At 40.3% G+C, this 18,572-nt stretch overlaps 1 protein-coding gene across 7 annotated transcripts in view; it reads right to left on the bottom strand.

Annotated features, from left to right (window-relative positions):
- Window positions 1-254: 254 nt before the first annotated feature.
- col15a1b (collagen, type XV, alpha 1b) overlaps window positions 255-18,572 on the bottom strand; it is a 55,444-nt gene continuing 37,126 nt past the window's right edge. For 4 of the 7 annotated variants that reach the window (XM_038718862.1, XM_038718857.1, XM_038718855.1 and 1 more), the window contains 23 exons: window positions 18,445-18,507; window positions 17,756-17,791; window positions 16,783-16,866; window positions 16,377-16,442; window positions 15,901-15,936; window positions 15,531-15,593; window positions 15,285-15,374; window positions 14,534-14,569; window positions 14,274-14,327; window positions 13,026-13,082; window positions 12,367-12,426; window positions 11,750-11,794; window positions 9,071-9,152; window positions 8,913-8,938; window positions 8,153-8,251; window positions 7,786-7,930; window positions 7,634-7,692; window positions 7,171-7,302; window positions 6,823-6,921; window positions 5,070-5,144; window positions 4,305-4,502; window positions 3,957-4,072; window positions 255-2,987 (listed from right to left, as the gene is read on the bottom strand). In XM_038718862.1, coding sequence (XP_038574790.1) covers window positions 2,765-2,987; window positions 3,957-4,072; window positions 4,305-4,502; window positions 5,070-5,144; window positions 6,823-6,921; window positions 7,171-7,302; window positions 7,634-7,692; window positions 7,786-7,930; window positions 8,153-8,251; window positions 8,913-8,938; window positions 9,071-9,152; window positions 11,750-11,794; window positions 12,367-12,426; window positions 13,026-13,082; window positions 14,274-14,327; window positions 14,534-14,569; window positions 15,285-15,374; window positions 15,531-15,593; window positions 15,901-15,936; window positions 16,377-16,442; window positions 16,783-16,866; window positions 17,756-17,791; window positions 18,445-18,507 — 1,944 coding nt within the window. In that variant the 3' untranslated portion in view covers window positions 255-2,764. The remainder of the gene's footprint in view (window positions 2,988-3,956; window positions 4,073-4,304; window positions 4,503-5,069; window positions 5,145-6,822; window positions 6,922-7,170; window positions 7,303-7,633; window positions 7,693-7,785; window positions 7,931-8,152; window positions 8,252-8,912; window positions 8,939-9,070; window positions 9,153-11,749; window positions 11,795-12,366; window positions 12,427-13,025; window positions 13,083-14,273; window positions 14,328-14,533; window positions 14,570-15,284; window positions 15,375-15,530; window positions 15,594-15,900; window positions 15,937-16,376; window positions 16,443-16,782; window positions 16,867-17,755; window positions 17,792-18,444; window positions 18,508-18,572) is intronic. The other 3 variants (XM_038718859.1, XM_038718861.1, XM_038718858.1) reach the window with 2 other exon arrangements.

Below are 18,572 nucleotides of genomic sequence, written 5' to 3' on the forward strand. Positions count from 1 at the left end.
CCATCAGAAACTGTATTTGGTGCCAGGTTTTCATTGATTTTGACTGTTGCTAAATTCATAGACGCGCACAAAAAAATCGAATTTCATTCTAAGATTTTGTAGAGCAGAAAACTGCAGAAACATAAGTGGGGTCTTCATATATGTCATATTTCAACATGTGTCCTTTTTATACCACAAATTAAAAACAAAACTTGGGAATAAAATGTCTAGGTTTGAATGGACATACTTTAAAGGACACTGAAGGAGTCACCACATTAAAAAAAAACACAAAATAAGACATTTATTCAGTGAGCGTCAGTCAGTACAGTTTGTTTTTTTTGTTTTTTTTCAGAAGCTCAGGTTTTGTTTGAACAGTAACATCATGATCACACATCAGGAAAACTAAAATCAAAACATTTCAACCAGGCCTATGTCGTGTTTACAGGCAGAACACTGGAACTACATCTCAATTAACGCTTGGTGAGAGCAAATCATTTAGTGTGCATCATACAAAATCTACCTCTACAAAGTAGTGAGTAAAAAAAAAACAAAAAAACATTTGGACAACACATATATATATATACATGTTCCAACTTCATCAAATTCTGAAACTGAACTTGCTAGATTTTCACATACATCCTGCTGTATAAATTAATGAAAATCACATATTGATTAAAACTAAACTAAAGCACTGATGTTGGTGTTGAGGCTAGTTCAAATCGCTTTGTTGCAAGCAACAGGTCTGAAGTTCAACAGAAAACAGGGGGAATAAATGCTCATTTGGACTTAAATTTGTAAAGACAATCCATATTCAATATTGGATTATGGGATGCCAGTTAGTAATGCATTAAACTGAGAAACAAAATGCAACACAATGTAAACAAAGCTAGTGAGCCAACAGCTTTTCAGTGGGGAGTGCAACACTCCAATTACAAATGAACATTACATTTGTAGCCTAAGCAAGTGAAGCCTCTTTATAAACACGCCTTGGTTCATTTAATTTATCTTGCACGACTAATGTCATTTTGTTTCATATCTGTCGATTAAACAATGAGAGAGCAAATCTTAGTGGTAAAATGTTTTTGGTAAAAATCCAGCCAGTTTTTTTTTTTTTATTTTGGAGGGGGGCGTTTCAGTGGCCTGAAAAAAAAAATAATGCTGGAAACAGAAGTGACGCTGTGATAGATTGACTTTGAGGAAGTAATTTACATACAGTTTGTTTCCATCTTAGAAATGTTTGACATTAGAGTGTAAGACTCAAATTAAAAGGTCTGACAAAAGAAATATCTGTTGTCAACAAATCAGACCAAACAACCATGAACTGATCTGTCCGTCTGTGCGTGCGTGTGTGCGTAATATGCCATAGAGCTCCATTGTCGTCTCACAACTTTTAAAACGCATCGGTGAAGCCACATTGCTCCACTGGGTGACATGTTCCTTCATCACCATGAACACACACATGTTTATTTTAACTCAGTCCCACACACCTTCCTGCTTCCCAAAATACTCACTAGAGCACCAAATGTGGATTAATCCACAGCTGAAAATAGTCTCCCAATAAATTTGGTAAAGACTTCAGTTACCCGCTGTTTTACGAAATGACTGCACCTTTTCAAAAAAGAAAGAGTATATTTGTGACCTGTTTTTAAAGATTTACATCTTCATAAGAAACCGAAGGTCTTGTGACTGAGAGCCACAGACAGGGTGTGTAATACATTAGTTGTCTTCGTTCTTTCCACGGGGCTTTTTGAGAAGGTTGCCAGCCTTATCTCCAGTGTATTTTTAGCCTGTCTTCAAAAACAACTAGCTTTGATATGCAAGACTTAAGTCTAAACTACAACACTATCATGTTTAGAAATGAGGTTTAAAATCTGTAAATAGACCATGTTTACCCAAAATTCAGTAATGCACCTATGTACTGTTATAGACAGCCAATAGTTTTCATCCCATTAGCAATATGAAAATCATTTGGCAGATTTATTTAAGGTGTTTAATCCATCAAGGTGAACATCAAGTCGACCTAACATGCTAGTGTTGTGAGGTAATGCACACTTCTAAAACCAATCTACACCTGAACCGCATCATCAAATAATAGAAACATGACACTGAAAAAGAATTATAACGCAGAATTGATGTTCACAGTGTTGGACCACACAACTAAAACAAGATTTAAGTTGTCTGGTAGTTCATTTTCATACTGTAGGGAAATAGACGGGAACCAATGGCTGCATAAACCTCTGAGAAAAATACTCCAAAAAATCTAAACCTATGAAAACGCATTTGAAAATGTAAAGTATAAAGGATTTTTAGTTAAGAAGATAAAACACTGTTATGGTCTGTTAAGGTATTCAGTTCTACTGATATCTTTCACTTCAGCAACACACACTGTATCACAGTGTCCTGTGTGATGACATGCTATGCTGTTACAGGTTCATAGTGAATATAAATACTTTTAATCTAGACTGGGACGGACGTGTGAAGTGTCGGATTACATATTTGGCACTAAAGATGAAACTAAACAAAGTGAAACTTTGCTTGTGTGTAGGCGCCTGCTTCTACATGTTAACGTGTATTTTTTCTGTATGTATGAACACACAAGTGCCTGTTGTCTGTGTACTTTAATGTAATTTTTACGCAATGATATGTCAACATAACGTGTGTATGTGCCTGTATGTGTTTCCCATTCAAATTACAATGTATGTGCACTGTCACATTTTCTACTCTGCACGTTAAGCATGCCTGCATGTGTGTCTGTGTGAGCGTGTGCTTCCTCCGTCTTGTCTCTTCAGGTCCTCTTTTGATGTGTGTTCCCCACGTATGTGTTCTCTATACACAGCACTATGTAGTGGTTGGAGCAGGAGCGGGTGTGTTGTCCTAACAGTCGTCCTGTCTGCAGCAGCGCAGCCTGGCCCGTCACCGCCATGTCAGCCGTCCTCCACGCCTCGCAGTAGTTAGTGGTCAGACGGATGCCCACAGCACTGGAGCCGTGCCAGACCAACTTCTCTGGCCTGAGGGAAGAGGGAGAGAGACGTGGTGAGTGGAGGTTACATGGTTAACTTTCAGTCAAGAGGGGGAAGAAAGGATGAGAAGAGATTGAAAGAAGGAAACAAAAGATAAAAAGAGACACATTTCAAGTCAAGTGCAAGTGATGAAGTCCAGAATGTGAAGTGTGGAGCCGTGTTGTTCCTGCTTCCCCAGTGATTAAGACGGTGCTGCAAACTAAGAAGAGCCTTTCTCTGCACACATTCTGGTCTCCTCCCACAGTCCAAGGACATGCAGGTTAGGTAACTGCAAACTCTTTAAATGCCCATAAGTCTTTAGAGTTCTGCAAAGGACTAAACATGACAGCAGAACCTGGTGCATGATTTTTTTTTCTTTATGCCACACATTACTGACTGTTAGCTTGGCAGGCAAATGTAGCACATTACCAACACTGTCTATTTCCTCCCTCCTCTTCACTTGGTCACGTGTACCTACTTACATGGAGGTACACGATTGGGACAGTCAGAGAGAAACATTTTACAAATTTGAAAAAAAAAAAAAGATGATTAAAAACTTTGAATTACTAATTAGAACACAGGCTAGAATTGCATTAATCAATCAAATTGCTAATTTGAAAATGACAAACCCCCAACCTGAGAGGTTGAGCAGCAGAAACTTAATGAGTGTTAAATTCAAAAGTCTTTTCAGACCTGTAACAGACCAAATGTCACCAAATGCATGCTGGGATGGACTTTGGCCCCTGCAACCCTGACCAGGAAAAGGTGAAGACCATATGCACGTACTGGCATTAAAGCTTTATATCACCTACAGTCTTGCTGCTGCCTGTTACGTCGTATTTAGTAGTTTTTTCACATTGATCACTATGGCAGGTATATGGCATTTACTACTGGCCATTTCAGTGACAGTTGGTGTCCATGTGTCTCATAAAATTATCAATTTGGATGATCGGCTTTCTCACAGACACTCTCACTCACCATGCTGGGTCAGTCATCACGTTGCGTCCATCAAAGGAGTAGATGGGAGTGGATGGGTTAAATATGCCTCCATTCCCAGAGAAGATGGACATCCAACTATTGAACAACACTTCACCCTGAGAGGAGAGATGAATAAAACTAAACTTTATTCTCAAAAGAAGATGTCAGCATATCATCTATTATGATTTCTTAGTGTAACTTTAAAATGTATAGGAACACAGTGGGTGACAGTGTTTAACCCCAAATGAAAAATGAAAAATCTACCAAAAGGTCAGAAATAATGTAAGAAGAAAATAAGAAATAAGAAAACAGCTAACACAACAGCATCAAATATTCATTTCTTCTCACCCTGAGATTAACCACAGGCATGTTAATGCGGTCTGCCTTCCTCACGATAGTCGCCAGGTCCTGGAGGTGTGAGGACAGGAAGGCCCTGTAGGTGGCTGTCAGCCCCATTGAGCGTGCCTGCTGGTAGCACTGGAAGTCTGCCCCGCGGATGCCACGCATATCCCCTTTCAGCGGTGTGTTCAGTGCTACCAGATGGAGCTAGGATAAGAGAAAACCACAGGATGATGTTAAAATATACTTGGTCCTAATTATTTATCACAGATCTGGCATCGGTCAGAGTCAGGCTGGTGTGGAGTAATTTTACGTACCTGGATCTGGTAAAGAGTTTATGTACAGTATACTGTTAGGCCCTCTATTCTGGCTTTGTGGGAGCTGCTGTGTTTTCTCTCTCCTTTTCCTGTTGTGTGGGTGTGTTTGTGCTTTGATCAACTCTGTTTCATATACCTGGTTCCTGATTTACCTCATCGCCAGATCCTAGACTATGTGTCACAGTCAAACACGCTCCAGTTACTACATTGTTACTTATCCGTTAGCAACCTTCTTTAATCACTGTCTCCTGTATCACATAATATCACCGTCTGGACCTGACCCCTGCCTCTGTTCCACTCCTGCCTATGTGGACTCTGGATCTCTACCTGCGGATAACTAGACGCCTAGTCAGCCTGGAATCTCCACCCCAGAATATATACTAGCCATAACAGTATACATGTATGTATGTATGCGTCAGTAGGTCTGTGTAAGGGTGTATGCGTTTGTTACACTCACCCCAGGTACAGCGTTGAAGATCTGTGGTAGTATGTTATAGCTGGGCTGATATCCTCTACTGCCCTCTTGAAGCTCCTGTCCAACAAGAATTTGTATTAGTAAGTTGTTGTTGTTTTGTGTTTTTTAAGATTTCTAAATAATGTAAGGTGTTTCCAAATTATTTATATATATATATATATATATATATATATATATATATAAATACAGTTTACACAGTCACATTGTGGGGACTCGCCAAAATGCAAGTTACACCCAGTAATGTAATGTATGTAAATCTTTTAAGGTTATGGTCAGGCTAGGTTTAGGTTAAATTGAGGTTAAAAAAGTGGCGCTCTACATCCTGAGGGTGTAGCTTGTGGTGCCCAGCCGGTGGGGACTCCGCACACCGCTACCGGCAATATTTCTCTGTGCAACAAACTGGACGAACTTCAGCTTCTGGTGGGGGAAAACAGAGACTTTTATTCATCTTCTGTTCTGTGCTTCACAGAGAGGTCAAAAAAATGGACCAGTGAAGCTGTAGAGGATCTTCAGGCATGCTTGGACTGCACTGAGTGGGATGTTTTCAGGACTGCTACCAACAATCTGGATGAGTTTACAGAGGCTGTGACGTCCTACATCAGCTTCTGTGAGGACACCTGTATACCAACACGCACCAGGGTGAGTTATAACAATGACAGACCCTGGTTCACAGCTAAGTTCAGACAGCTGAGGTTGGAAAAGCAAAAGGCGTTTAGGAGTGGGGACCGAGCCAGGTTTAAGGAGTCAAAGTACAGGTTTAGCAAGGCGGTGCGAGATGCTAAACAGCTGGACTCTGTCTCCCAATCCAACCTGAAGCACTGTGCGGATCAGCTGTCTCCGGTGTTTACAGAAATTTTTTGCCATGTGCCAGCCTGCTTCAAAGCCTCCACCATCATCCCTGTCCCCAAAATACCAAGGACCACGGGGACTAAATGACTACAGGCCCGTCACCCTGACCTCTGTGGTAATGAAGTCTTTTGAACGCCTTGTGTTGTCCCACCTAAAATCCATTACAGAACCACTCCTGGACCCCCTGCAGTTCGCCTACAGAGCCAACAGGTCTGTAGATGATGCAGTAAACATGGCCCTTCACTACATCCTTCAGCACCTGGACTCCCCAGGAACCTACGCCAGGATCCTGTTTGTGGATTTCAGCTCTGCTCTCCCAGCTGAATGTGCCTGACTCCACCTGCAGGTGGATCACAGACTTCCTGATGGACAACAAGCAGCACGTGAAGCTGGGACAAAAATTTGTCTCTGATTCCAGGACCATCAGCACCGGATCCCCTGAAGGCTGCGTTCTTTCCCCTCTGCTCTTCTCCCTGTACACCAACAGCTGCACCTGCAGTCACCAGTCCGTCAAACTCCTTAAGTTTGCGGACGACACCACCCTCATTGGGCTCATCTCCGGTGGGGATGAGTCCGCCTACAGGTGGGAAATTGACCATCTGGTGACCTGGTGTGGCCAGAACAGTCTCTGAAGACTGTGGAGATGGTCGTGGACTTCAGAAAGAGCCCAGCCCCACCCTCCCCCATCACCACTGTGGACTCCTTCCGCAGATTGTAGCTGACACCAATCATCCCGGTCACAAACTGTTTCAGACTCTCCCCGTGTGTGTGTGTGTGTGTGTGTGTGTGTGTGTGTGTGTGTGTGTGTGTGTGTGTGTGTGTGTGTGTGTGTGTGTGTGTGTGTGTGTGTGTGTGTGTGTGTGTGTGTGTGTGTGTGTGAGAGAACCTGGCTGTGGCTCCTGTGTGGTTTGCTCCATTCTCCAGGTCTGCTGAGGGCCTGAGACGCTGCAGAGGTGGAAGGTCCATCCTGGATCGTCTCTCCAAGCTGAAAGGACACACACATACAGAAACTGTTTAAAAGCTCAAATCCTATTTTATTAGGGTGAAAGGCACCTTAGATGATTGGAGACAATCTTAGTTACTGTACTGTAGGAATAGCTCTTTGTATTCAGAGCTTGTAAAGCTTGTGACGGGTGACAGGTGTATTTTATCCTCAATATAAGACATATGATCAGACAGTCCACACATTGACCAAACAAACAAACAACAACATGTGCAAACATGAAATACACACCTGGATTTTGCGCCAGCCATTGTTTACTCTGAAGTACAGCTCTCCTCCCCTCTCAGACACGTAGGCAAAGGTTCCTTCTGCAGCTCGCTGAGTCTCTCTGCTCAGAGCATTGATTGTCTTATAGATGGTCACCTGAATGTAAGCAACATCACAGCATCATACTAGCATTATTTACTAGTAAGAGTATTTTTTTCAATATCTTTCCACTACAGATACATTTGCTCTGGGCAACCCTGTACGCAGGATAAGCGGTTGACGATGATGGATGGTTGGATGGATTTCTTATAACAAGTGTCAGTATTAATCATGGTAAAATAAATTAAAAGACAATGTACTCGATTCACAAAAATTAAGTGAGAGCACTGGAACTTAATAAAGGTAAGTATATACTGTATATTTCATGTAGCGTACAAGACAGCCATAGACAAGTGAAACTACAGCAGATCAGGGGCAGGTATCTTACCGGGTTGGCATATCCTGGAGAACCTGGTGGGCCGGGAGGACCAGGAGGGCCGGGGACAGCTGATGATGATGCATCAGAAATACAATTCACCCACATGCGAATACTTAAGGACTATAACTTCTGGTCTAAAACACAAACGGATGTAGACGTACCCGGTTTATATGCAGGTACAGGTCCTGGGGCTCCAGCAGGGCCAGGAGGCCCACGGGGACCAGGTCGTCCGATCCCAGGGGCTCCAGGCTGGCCTACAGGACCAACAGGTCCTGGGGGACCCACAATGGACTCACCTTTTGGACCCTACAAGAAGTTATCTTTTAATTCCTCACTGCATTTTCAAAGTAATGTGTCATTTGATCTGAACATTTTCACCCTCTGGAAAATGCAACCTCAACAGAATATCCAACAGCAGTAAACTCTCAACATAAGGGAGCTGCAGTGATCAGCAGCATTAATCACAATTACTCATTCCAACAGTTACTAACTAATTTGAATAGTATTTTTGTAAATATTAGAACTCACCACGAGTCCTGACCTCCCAGGCAGTCCTGGAGGACCAGGCAGACCAGAGTCACCCTTCTCTCCCTTCTGCCCTTGGTATCCCTGATCACCTCTAGCACCCTGAGAGATCCAGAGACAATGGTGGAGAAGATCAACGCCTTTTAAAGACAAGTTCATTAGTATAGAAAAGCTTATTTCATTTTCAATATTGAGACCAGTCTTGGATTTGTTTTTTCTATGAAACTACTTTTTGGATTATAAAATCCCAGTTAGCGAGAGGGAACAACAATTAAACTATTATGATTAAATTCTAAATTAAATTAATATGAACTCTCTTTTAGCTCTGTTTTGGTCACCACCAGCTCCTGAGGGAAATATCTGGCTCTTTAGCTGCTAAATGCTCCACTATGTTCACCAGCTAGTCGCTAACTTTGTCTGTCTGTCGTTTGCCACGGGGCAGGTAGCGCTCATGTATCTGAAAGAAGCTGCCTGCTGCTGGAGATGAAGTTGATGAGAGCAGTGCGAGGGAACCGAAACAGCAAAGCTGAGGGCCATAAAACCAAACCGAGTTGAAAGACACTGAAACGCTGAGTGAGGTAATAATCACCTGTGGGGGTGTCACTGCTAGCGTCCCCCCTTCACACAACACATATAAAACATATAAAACATTTATCAGTGCTCCTTTAACATGACATGAATCCTCACGCCGGGATAATATGTTGATAAAAAATGAGCAAGGCCTTTTATTAAGCCTTGTATGAAATGATAAATCAGTACTCACCACGATTCCATCTGGAAATCCAGGTGCTGAGAAGATAAAATGAGGCGATATAAATGCTACAAGTTCCTGCAGTCATTTAGCATTTAAAAAACGATTTTTTAAGCAAATCAGTTTAAAAAGTAATCGGGACCCAGGATGTGTCTGTGTCAAAGTCTTACCAGGTGTGCCTGGCTCTCCAGGTATTCCCTCGTCTCCTTTGTCTCCTTTAACTCCAACTGAATCTCGCCCTGTCACTGACTCCTACACACACACACATATTAACATGACATGGACACCAGCACATTTGTGACAACAGGCACAAAAAGTCAACACAAATGTACAGACTCCTGACTGCATAGAATTAATAATTTTTTTAGGCATCTGTAGAAGAACTTGTTAAAAATGGGGTTATGATAAAAAAAAAAAAGACAGATGTCAATAGTTAGACCATGGCTGTCAGCACAGCAAAAAAACACCTGTTAAATACAAGGGATGCACGACAGCAGCTTGTACAACCCTCGTTTTGCTGTGGAGGTTAAAATACAAAAGGGTTAAAACAGGCTGTTCCAAATGTTCTTACTAAACAGACGTTCACAAATGAGAGTGAATTTAAACTATTTTTTTCATGGGGGAATGTGTTTTACAGTAAATTAAGTCTATGACTTTCTGTAGGCTCCTGTCTTCACAGTAATAACTGTCTATAGAATCATACAGCTCAAAAGAAAAATGGCCTTCCAATCAAATAATCATAAGAGAAAGACCAGATAGCCCTCCACACTCTTGTCATCAGCATGACGTTTGACTATAGTCAAATCACTTTCGACTATCAGCTTGAGATGATTTGTACATATCACAAAAGATTCACTATCACCACTATCACTACCCCTCCCATTTTTTAGGGCCTTGGCAAAATTTGTATGAAACTGTAACAAAGTCACTAAAATGTGTCCCTAATTAGATTATTAATACAAAATCCTAATAATACAATATTGATCAATTTACTGTAAACTCTGGGAACACTTTCCCTTTTTACCTAGGAATTCTGGCAGTGGTGGGAAGTGAGAGTGCAGTAGTTAAATATGTGGTTGCTCACATATTTATGTTAGTTTCTTTGAAAAATTCAACAATTAACCAGGCAATAAAAGTCATAATAAGATTCAAAATGTATCTTTAAAATGTATAAATCAGCCATATGATACAAGCTTTTTCAGCTTTAAAAAAAAACAAACTAGGCGGGACCACAAGATTCAGACTCCTAATTACACTCATCAGTCAGGGGAAAGTTTAGACATTTATTTTCATACATTCATGGAGGATCCCTTCACCACACCTAAAGCATAAAAAGGTAAATTTTAAGAAAAAGGAGCCAAATTTCAATCAGAATACCAGAACCTTTAGGGTCCAATCTTCATAAAATTCTATATTTCCATTAAATTTCACATTCATTTAGGAATCAGCTGTCACAATTTGATCTATATGTAACTTGCTACTACTAGAATGTGTGTGTAATCCCTCATGGAGCCATCCACCAGCATCACCAGAGCCCACAGATGACACTTGAAACAGAAGCCCAGCACCATGAGAGTAGACTGTACATTTCATTTTATCTACAGTGGTGGAAGAAGTATTCAGATCTTTTACTTAAGTGAAAGTAGCAATACTACAGTGTAAAATTAATCTGTTAGGAGTAGAAGTCTAGCATTCAGAATTGTATTTAATTAAAAGTTCAAAAACTTTAGCATTAAAATTTACTTAAAGTACCAAATGTAAATGAACTCATTATACAAAATGGCCCAATTCAGAATAATGTATATTATATTATTGGATTATAATTATTATTATATTATTATAATTATTCATAGAATAATGTGCATAAAGGTGGGGATAATTTTAATTACTTTTTAATACTACTGTGTAACTTAATCTATAATAATATGTCAGATTTTATTTGTTTATTTTAATATTTTGGATTAATAATCTGAAAAGTAACTTCATAAAGTAAACGTGGAAAAAATAGTTCAGTATTTCCCTCTGAATTGTAGTGGTGTAAAAGTATAATTTACTCAAGTAGAGTACAAATATCTCAAAACTGCGCTTGAGTAAATGTACTTTCCAGCACTGTTTATCTAGCTGATGAAAGGCAGGACAGAGTTTGATATATCTCACTTTAAATACAATCAATTAAGGAAGGAGCTTCAGCAATATAGCTTCCTTTTTTTAATTGATTGAACTGAAAAGTGATTTGGCACCAACTCTGATGTACATAAAGTATAAGGATGAGTATCAACAATGATTCTTTAAACTCCTCGCCGTCAAAGGTTCACCCAGCTTCCGTTTCCCTGAGATGACGAGGACGTTAAGAACAGACAAGGCAAGCGACACACTTTAAACAACCGGCATTAACATTCGTCCTGGGTGCTCAGGTTGGATTTTGCAAACACACACACTAAACAATGATTTCAATGAACCCAAGATGCACTGAAGATCGGACCAGCCACATCACATTTACAGGTGGCTAATGCGTCCTTAATCTATATCTAACATCTACTTACAACACATTTTGCGTATAGATCAATTTACAGGTATGTGTCAGGTGGGTAATAAGGAATACATGTCTAGATACAACCTGTACACAAGAGGAATGTTAATGTCTGATAAAATGAGACCAGACCCACAGATCAGAGCCAAGAGGGAGGAGAGGAGTAAATGAAGGGCGATAACAGACGGGGGAGATGGGTTACTGTTTGTAGCCCAGACCAGAGAGCTGCCATGCTGCTACACCCACACACCAACAGAACCACCGGATGGTCCAATTTCAAACTGAAACAGACCAGTCAGATGGTCCGACTCAGACTTACTCGTCCCTTTTTGCAGTGCGGTCTGGGGCGCACCGGAAACACTGTCTTTAAAATTCAAAGAAGTGAAGAAGTAGCGTAATCAGTCTAAATTATTCCAACTATTATCTGGAATGAGGCAGGTCAAACACTGAACTGTAGATGATCTTTACAGACACACACACACACAAAAAAACACACTCACAAACTGGCTTCCAAATATACTGGTGCTCCACAGACTGATACAGATCTATAAACATGTTTGTATGTGATTCATGTAATTGATATCGATAGCTTTTAGAAACATTTGACAATCCGTGTGAAAACTTCTAGTACACATTGGCACTACTAAATACTGTATGTATAACTGATGTTCATTGATGGTCTATGAAAGCCAAATCTGTTATAATAATGCAGACTGTCAATAAAAATACTGGATTCTGGATTTCTGCCATTAAAATGCATTTTGCATTTATAGACTTGACTTAAGCTATGCCCAACATACGTCTCTGAAACAAGCCTTTTAAGTAATCCACTGTAAAGTGTTGACTGTTTATCATCATCATCATCATCATCCCTGTCCAACAACCTGAAAATGGCAAATAAGGGAACTTAAAAGGCGTCCCCAGGCAGAAACTTACTCCGTTCAGCCCAAGAATTCTTCCTGGAAGTCCAGGTGGACCTGGAGGACCTGGAGGTCCCTGGGGGAGAGAGAGTAATACAGAGAAAAAGAATATTATCACATTAGTGTCAGTGGCCCAGTTTCAAAGTGAAGTAAAAACTAATTTAAGGGACAATAATGTAATCTAAAGGGTTACCCCACCACCAAAATTCATAACGCAAATACTCACAGCCTGCTTTCAAAGATGTGTTTATATCATTAATGCTTGTAAAAACTTTTGTCTTATGTATAGGAATGGTTAAAATACATTTGTCATGGTCCTGCCGTGCGTCTTCCTCATTCCTGGTGTTTTCAGCTGTTCTTCGCGTTTCTTGTTGGTCTGACCCTGTTGTTCCCTGTGCCTCAGGTTCATTCCTTGCTGGAGACCTTAGCTTATGCCTGTTTTATCTCATCTGTTTCCTAGCCAAGCTCACTCTGCCTGCCTTGCTCCACCATTGAAACTACAATCAAGATTTCCAACTTGCATCTCTGACACTGAGATTAAATCTATATTTGAACCTTTGCCATAATCCCTTGTATGTGTTCTGCTTTTTGGTCTATAGGATTGCAAAACCTAACAACATTATTGTTTAGGGCTTTAACAACAAGAAAATCCCAGATCTTTCCTTTTCCTCTTACCGGTTGGCCAACAGAGTCTCCTTTGTCACCTTTCTTCCCGGGCATACCAGGCCGTCCCTGCAGTAAGAGAAAGAATGACACACATCAGACAAAAAGGCCTTGTGCACAGTGTGAACTGCAAAGCATGATATGCTGACGTCCTCTAGCTTTGAATACTTCCTTTAGTTGCTTTGTATAACAATTCCACACCTGGAGACGGATTGATGATGTTTATATTGATTACTTATAAAAATGTAAATAATTAGACAAACTGGTGTGTTCTCTTTCAGCTCTTGTCCTAACAAAACTTCTCATGAGCCAGGCGAAGCATCGAGCGACACATTGGTGCTCTTGCCCGTGTTTAGGAAAAAAAAAGTTAATAAAAATCCTTGATCATAAGCTTGATTAATGCATGATATGATCAACACTGTAAGTGTTGCATGCTCAAATAGTAATCTAGATTAAAAGGCAGGATAAACCCGACAAAAAACCCGACAACTTTACTTTGTAAAGTCTGGGCTGTGCCGTCTCATAGACGTGGCTCTCATCAAATAACATTAACCCTGTCCAGCTGCCTCTCCACATCCTGTCATACCTGAAAAATAATTTCCACCAGTTAATGCGATAACTTTAAATAGTTAATAGATAGATAGATGAATAGTTAATTTGTTTGCTTCTGCGCTATTAGTAAAGAACTTATTTTTTGCTTTCCATTTAAAGCATAGAATGGCTGGCTAGGCGAGTGTGTGTGTTGATTTCCTGCAGCATCTTCCTGGTCTTTGTGAATGCCCCCCATTTTTACAGTCAGTTCTCTGGACATTTCTAGGAAGAAGGAAAGTTTTCATCCTTTCCCCTTCACTCCTGTCTTTGCTCTGACTGCTTCTAGCACTTTCTTTCTCGCTGAGTAGCGCAGAAATCGGATCAGCACCAGTCCGGGAGGCTGGTCCTTGTCAATTGGAACCTCGCTCATATGATCATTTACTCAGACATGTTCACGTGTGCTTGTGTCTACCATTAAATGCATTTTTGGTTTTTGAGAGATCTAGATTTGAGAATCAAACATAGGTAATGAGTCTCCCCGCTGAGAAGTTATTTGAAATGAATGAGTTAATGATTAAAAATCAATAAAATTGAATGAATAAATACGATGTCACTTGGCACCAAGAAATTTATTTTAAAGAATATATCCAGGTCATGCATTTATCAGACTCTGTGCCTACAAAGAGGATGTTCATTTTCTGACATACACAACAAATACAAGCTACTCACTGAGCGACCAGGGAAGCCATATTCTCCTTTTTGTCCAGATGGCCCTATTGGGCCCTGAAATAAACAGAAAAACAGTGATGAACATGTCAATTATATGTCTTCACTAAACTCTTTTCCCCAGTATTTCATAACAATAAGAATAAAGAGATTTGTATATCGTGTCCACATGAACAAATGAGAGTTTATAAAAAATAATGATGATGATGATGATGATGATAAAACGTTTGTAGATATTAATGTTCTATTTAATCTGGACTCACCATAAGTCCGGCAGGTCCAGGGAACCCACGTTCACCCTATGTAATTACAAAGCAGTACATCAAAATGTGAGATGAGAATGCAATGAGGATGTGGCATGGGATTTATAATATTGGCAGTGATAAACATAACACACAGTATGAGTCAACTTGTTTTAAACTACTTCTGTCTCTACAATAATAGAGGGAATACCCCAGAGTTGATCCCAATTCAAGTCTCCAAAACGTTGCATTTGTTAGTCCTTAGGATCTAGAGTGAGACATATCTTGGGTGTTTTGGCCCTTGTGCCACCCTTGTTACTGTGTTACAATCAGCACATCATCACTAAATGCTGCTGCAATACCTAGAAATTTAGAAACAAGGTCCATTATGAGGACTAATAAAAGTAGTTGGTAGATATTTTTGACCTTGACTTCTGTATGGCAGGAGGGGTAACAGGAGTTTAATATTGTAATTTAGCTGTGGAATTGTATGAAATTACAATATAAACACTAACTAGCCTAGTTATTTTGTACTACTGATAAAATAATGACACCCAATCAAATTCTCCTCTTCCTTTTGTCTGCTAATATGTGTCTTTGACAGACACGCGTAGTGCACATTAATTGGAGCGTTGATATACTGCTGCTCAACTCTTTATTAAGGGGCCTAGCATGAAGGGGCTAGACCATGAAAATGACTGTGCAGGTGTTACTTTATTAGATGTATAGTCTTGCTGTCATTTGCCACAGTAGCATCAGGATTTTCTGGTACCTTGTTGCCTTTGGGCCCCTGAGGGCCTCTTGGCGCTGATAAGATGGATCCGTCAGCAGCAATGGTCACCCCCGGCTCTCCCTTCTCTCCCTGAAAGAAAGAGAAATGTTTATATTTTCTACATATACAGTCGGGCCTCTTTGTCTCATGCTACAACATTTTCAAAATGTATTTTGAGACATGATTTTTGTAATAATCCAAATTCTGTTTTGCAGCTCTGTTAAAATCTTGGGGCCAAAATCTCACCTTGAACCCTGCTGGCCCCTTGCTACCTGGAGGGCCTATATCTCCCTTTGGTCCCCTGGGGCCCTGCAGAGGGATGAAAGGATAGTGAGGCAGAGTTGGGAGGTTTAGCGAGCATTTTTAAAGGAATGCTTTGGAGCTTCGTAAATTCCACAGATTAAGTAACCTAAAGGAAAAAACACCAAAGAAATGGCAACACTTCAGGTACCTACCCTATTTAGCCCAAAGACAGCAAAATTGGAATAAAAATATAAATGTTACATTGCTTTTAATTAACTGTTGCTCTCTTTGTTCATAAACTGAAAAATGCCCATGCACTCAATTTTCAATCAGCAACTGATACAAATGCTCAGAATAAGGTAAATGCTCTTACAGGAAATCCAGCTCTGCCAGGCAAGCCTTCAGGGCCCTGCAACACGCAAATAAAACACACACATACATACGCACGCATGCATGCATGTGCAGACATTAACACAGATGTAAGCAAAAGCAGTAAGGCTGGGTTAATGATCTTTTAGCCAGAAATTACATTCTCATACACAGCACCATCAAACACACCTACATTCAAAGCACTACAAAAATGCAGTAATGATGCTAAAGTAAAGTATATCATAGAGTGATACAAGGGTTGAATTGCTATATTGTATGTAATATTACAGTTTATTGTAGGTCAAATGTATATGTTAGTAACAGCTGTATCTTTTTGCACTGTCACAGATGTGAGTAGTGGTAAGCTATGTGTCACCCTCCTTCTGTCCTTAATATTAGCTGTTAGCTGTAAAACATTTGCGGAAGGAGGCAGCTAACATCTTCGAAGACATTGTCACACAATAGCTTTGTGTTACGCACCATGGGCCCTGGTGGTCCTCTGATCTCTGTGAAGTTTAAGATACCATTTGTAACGTTGAGCAGCAGCTGTGGACAGAAAATGCAATGAGTAAGTTTGGGCACTGGCAGCATTTTTTACAGACTTGAAAATGCATTATATAGTATAAATGAAGTTCACTGATTAACTTAGGTACGGGAGCGGGGCCACGCCTCAACCACACCTCCAATCACCTGTCAAGGCTACATACACCGCTCCGCTCAGCCTGCCCCGCTTGTTTCAGATTGCTCAATGCAAGACGGACAACGATCCACGCTCAGCAGCACACGCTTAACAGCACGCTTGTTTCAGATCGCTCGACCCACCCTCTCTCTGCTTCAACTAAATTAAACTTTGTGTGTGTGTGCGTGTGTGTGTGTGCGTGCTTACATCCTGCAGACTACTGATAGATCCAGGAGGTCCAGGAGGCCCAGGTGGTCCTGGGATACTGCGTCCATCAACACCTCGATCACCCTTCAGAACACAAAACATAGAATTATTAGTCCTTTATTGATAAATCATGTAAATGAAGAGTAGACCATCTGGCTTGGAAGGCAGAGGAGACAGAAGCAAACAGGCTGAAGAAACCAGTTGTGCACAAAAAGTAAAAAAAATTATTCACGCTTTAAGTTCATGTAGAAATTGTTGGCAAAGTGTTGCTTAGTTACACTTCCAGCTGTTCCGATGATCTATTTTCAATGTCTGATCTAAATAGTTTTCTCTCCTGTATTTATGACTTACGCATTTGTGAAAACAGGTGATAAAAAAGGTTTTGGCAAATAATTTTTTTTTAAGTGAACGCCAATTAGAATACATTTCTAGCCAAAATAAACACATGTCAATAATGTTACATCACTTGCTTAACACACAATATATGTACCTGTTTAGAGAGCATGAAGAAATTAAAACTCGCCTGATGGACAACCAATAAGGTTTCAGAACAGTGATTCACAAACCAATGGGTGACGTCAAGGTGGCTACATCCACTTCTTTTATACAGTGTATGTTTAGGACATGGGGTAGTGGTCCTGACAAAAACAATTTACCTGCCAAGACTTTTTTTCTCCCCTCCTTTCACATATGAACAAATAAAGTAACTAAGAAAGTTTTTCCTTGCAAAACTTGTATTTTCACCTACCAATTACATTTTCCCACCTTTTTCACAAATGAAAACAAAGCCAAACAGCTAAACAGTGAGCTGAAACTCAGTAAAGCCAAGGGATTCTCTGTAGGTTTATCACTACAAGCGATCCATTTCAGATTGTTTTCATATTGTAATTTGGTGTCAAGAAGTTAGAACAAACTGAGAGACTCTTAATATCTACTTAATGCCCACGCATTATGTTTTGTACAGCAATCCTACCTTGGGTCCTGGACTTCCTTTTTCTCCTTTGGCCCCCTGTTTTTAGAATAAAAATAAATTAAAATGTCATTAATGTGTTGTTACCATTATCTAGAAACCATATTATGATTAAGGGTGATCTGAAAAGACAGTTTATATAAATGTTTTTGGGTTTTTTTTTGCATTATCACAGTTTACCTGGCAGGATCCAGCATGCAAACATTTACCTGTTCAATGTTCATTAAAACATTCACACATTGTCAGCAATTTGTTGGGAGAATTTCAAGCTACAAGCGACCAAACTAGCCAGCTGGCTACTACTTGCACCATGAACTGCAAGTGTGAACTTTTTTTGGCTTTGACATTAGCCTAACACAAATGAATCACATCACTAACTTTACCCAACACTGATTGGTACAGTTGTTGATTGGTAAAGTTTTTGCTAATGCTAAGATGAAAATTACTGTCTCAACTGCGACCTTTGTGAAGTGCCACAACCACTGATTGGGAAGTGCTCAGCGTGTTTAGTGGATTAATTACCTATCCACAATTACCTGTCCACATTATCTGCTTATTTTTAGCCTTTGGTCGACCTTGAACAGAGCCTTTTCACTTCTATGAGTGACCAAACTACTTTGCAACCAGTCACTGCAAATGTAATGTAACCAAGAATCATCAACACATTTGTTGTGTAAACACCCGCTACTTACCCTAGCGCCTGGTAGTCCAGCAAGACCCTGACGACCCTCTGGTCCTGGGTCCCCTGGATCACCCTGCAATCACACACCGCATAGACAGAGTTGGCACAAAGGCAGAACAGAGCAGAAGTGATTTCACT

The sequence above is a fragment of the Micropterus salmoides genome, unplaced genomic scaffold, assembly GCF_014851395.1.
Source record: "Micropterus salmoides isolate LMB-PRFRI ecotype aquatic unplaced genomic scaffold, ASM1485139v1 Ms_hic_scaffold_14, whole genome shotgun sequence".
NCBI classification, from domain to species: domain Eukaryota; kingdom Metazoa; phylum Chordata; class Actinopteri; order Centrarchiformes; family Centrarchidae; genus Micropterus; species Micropterus salmoides.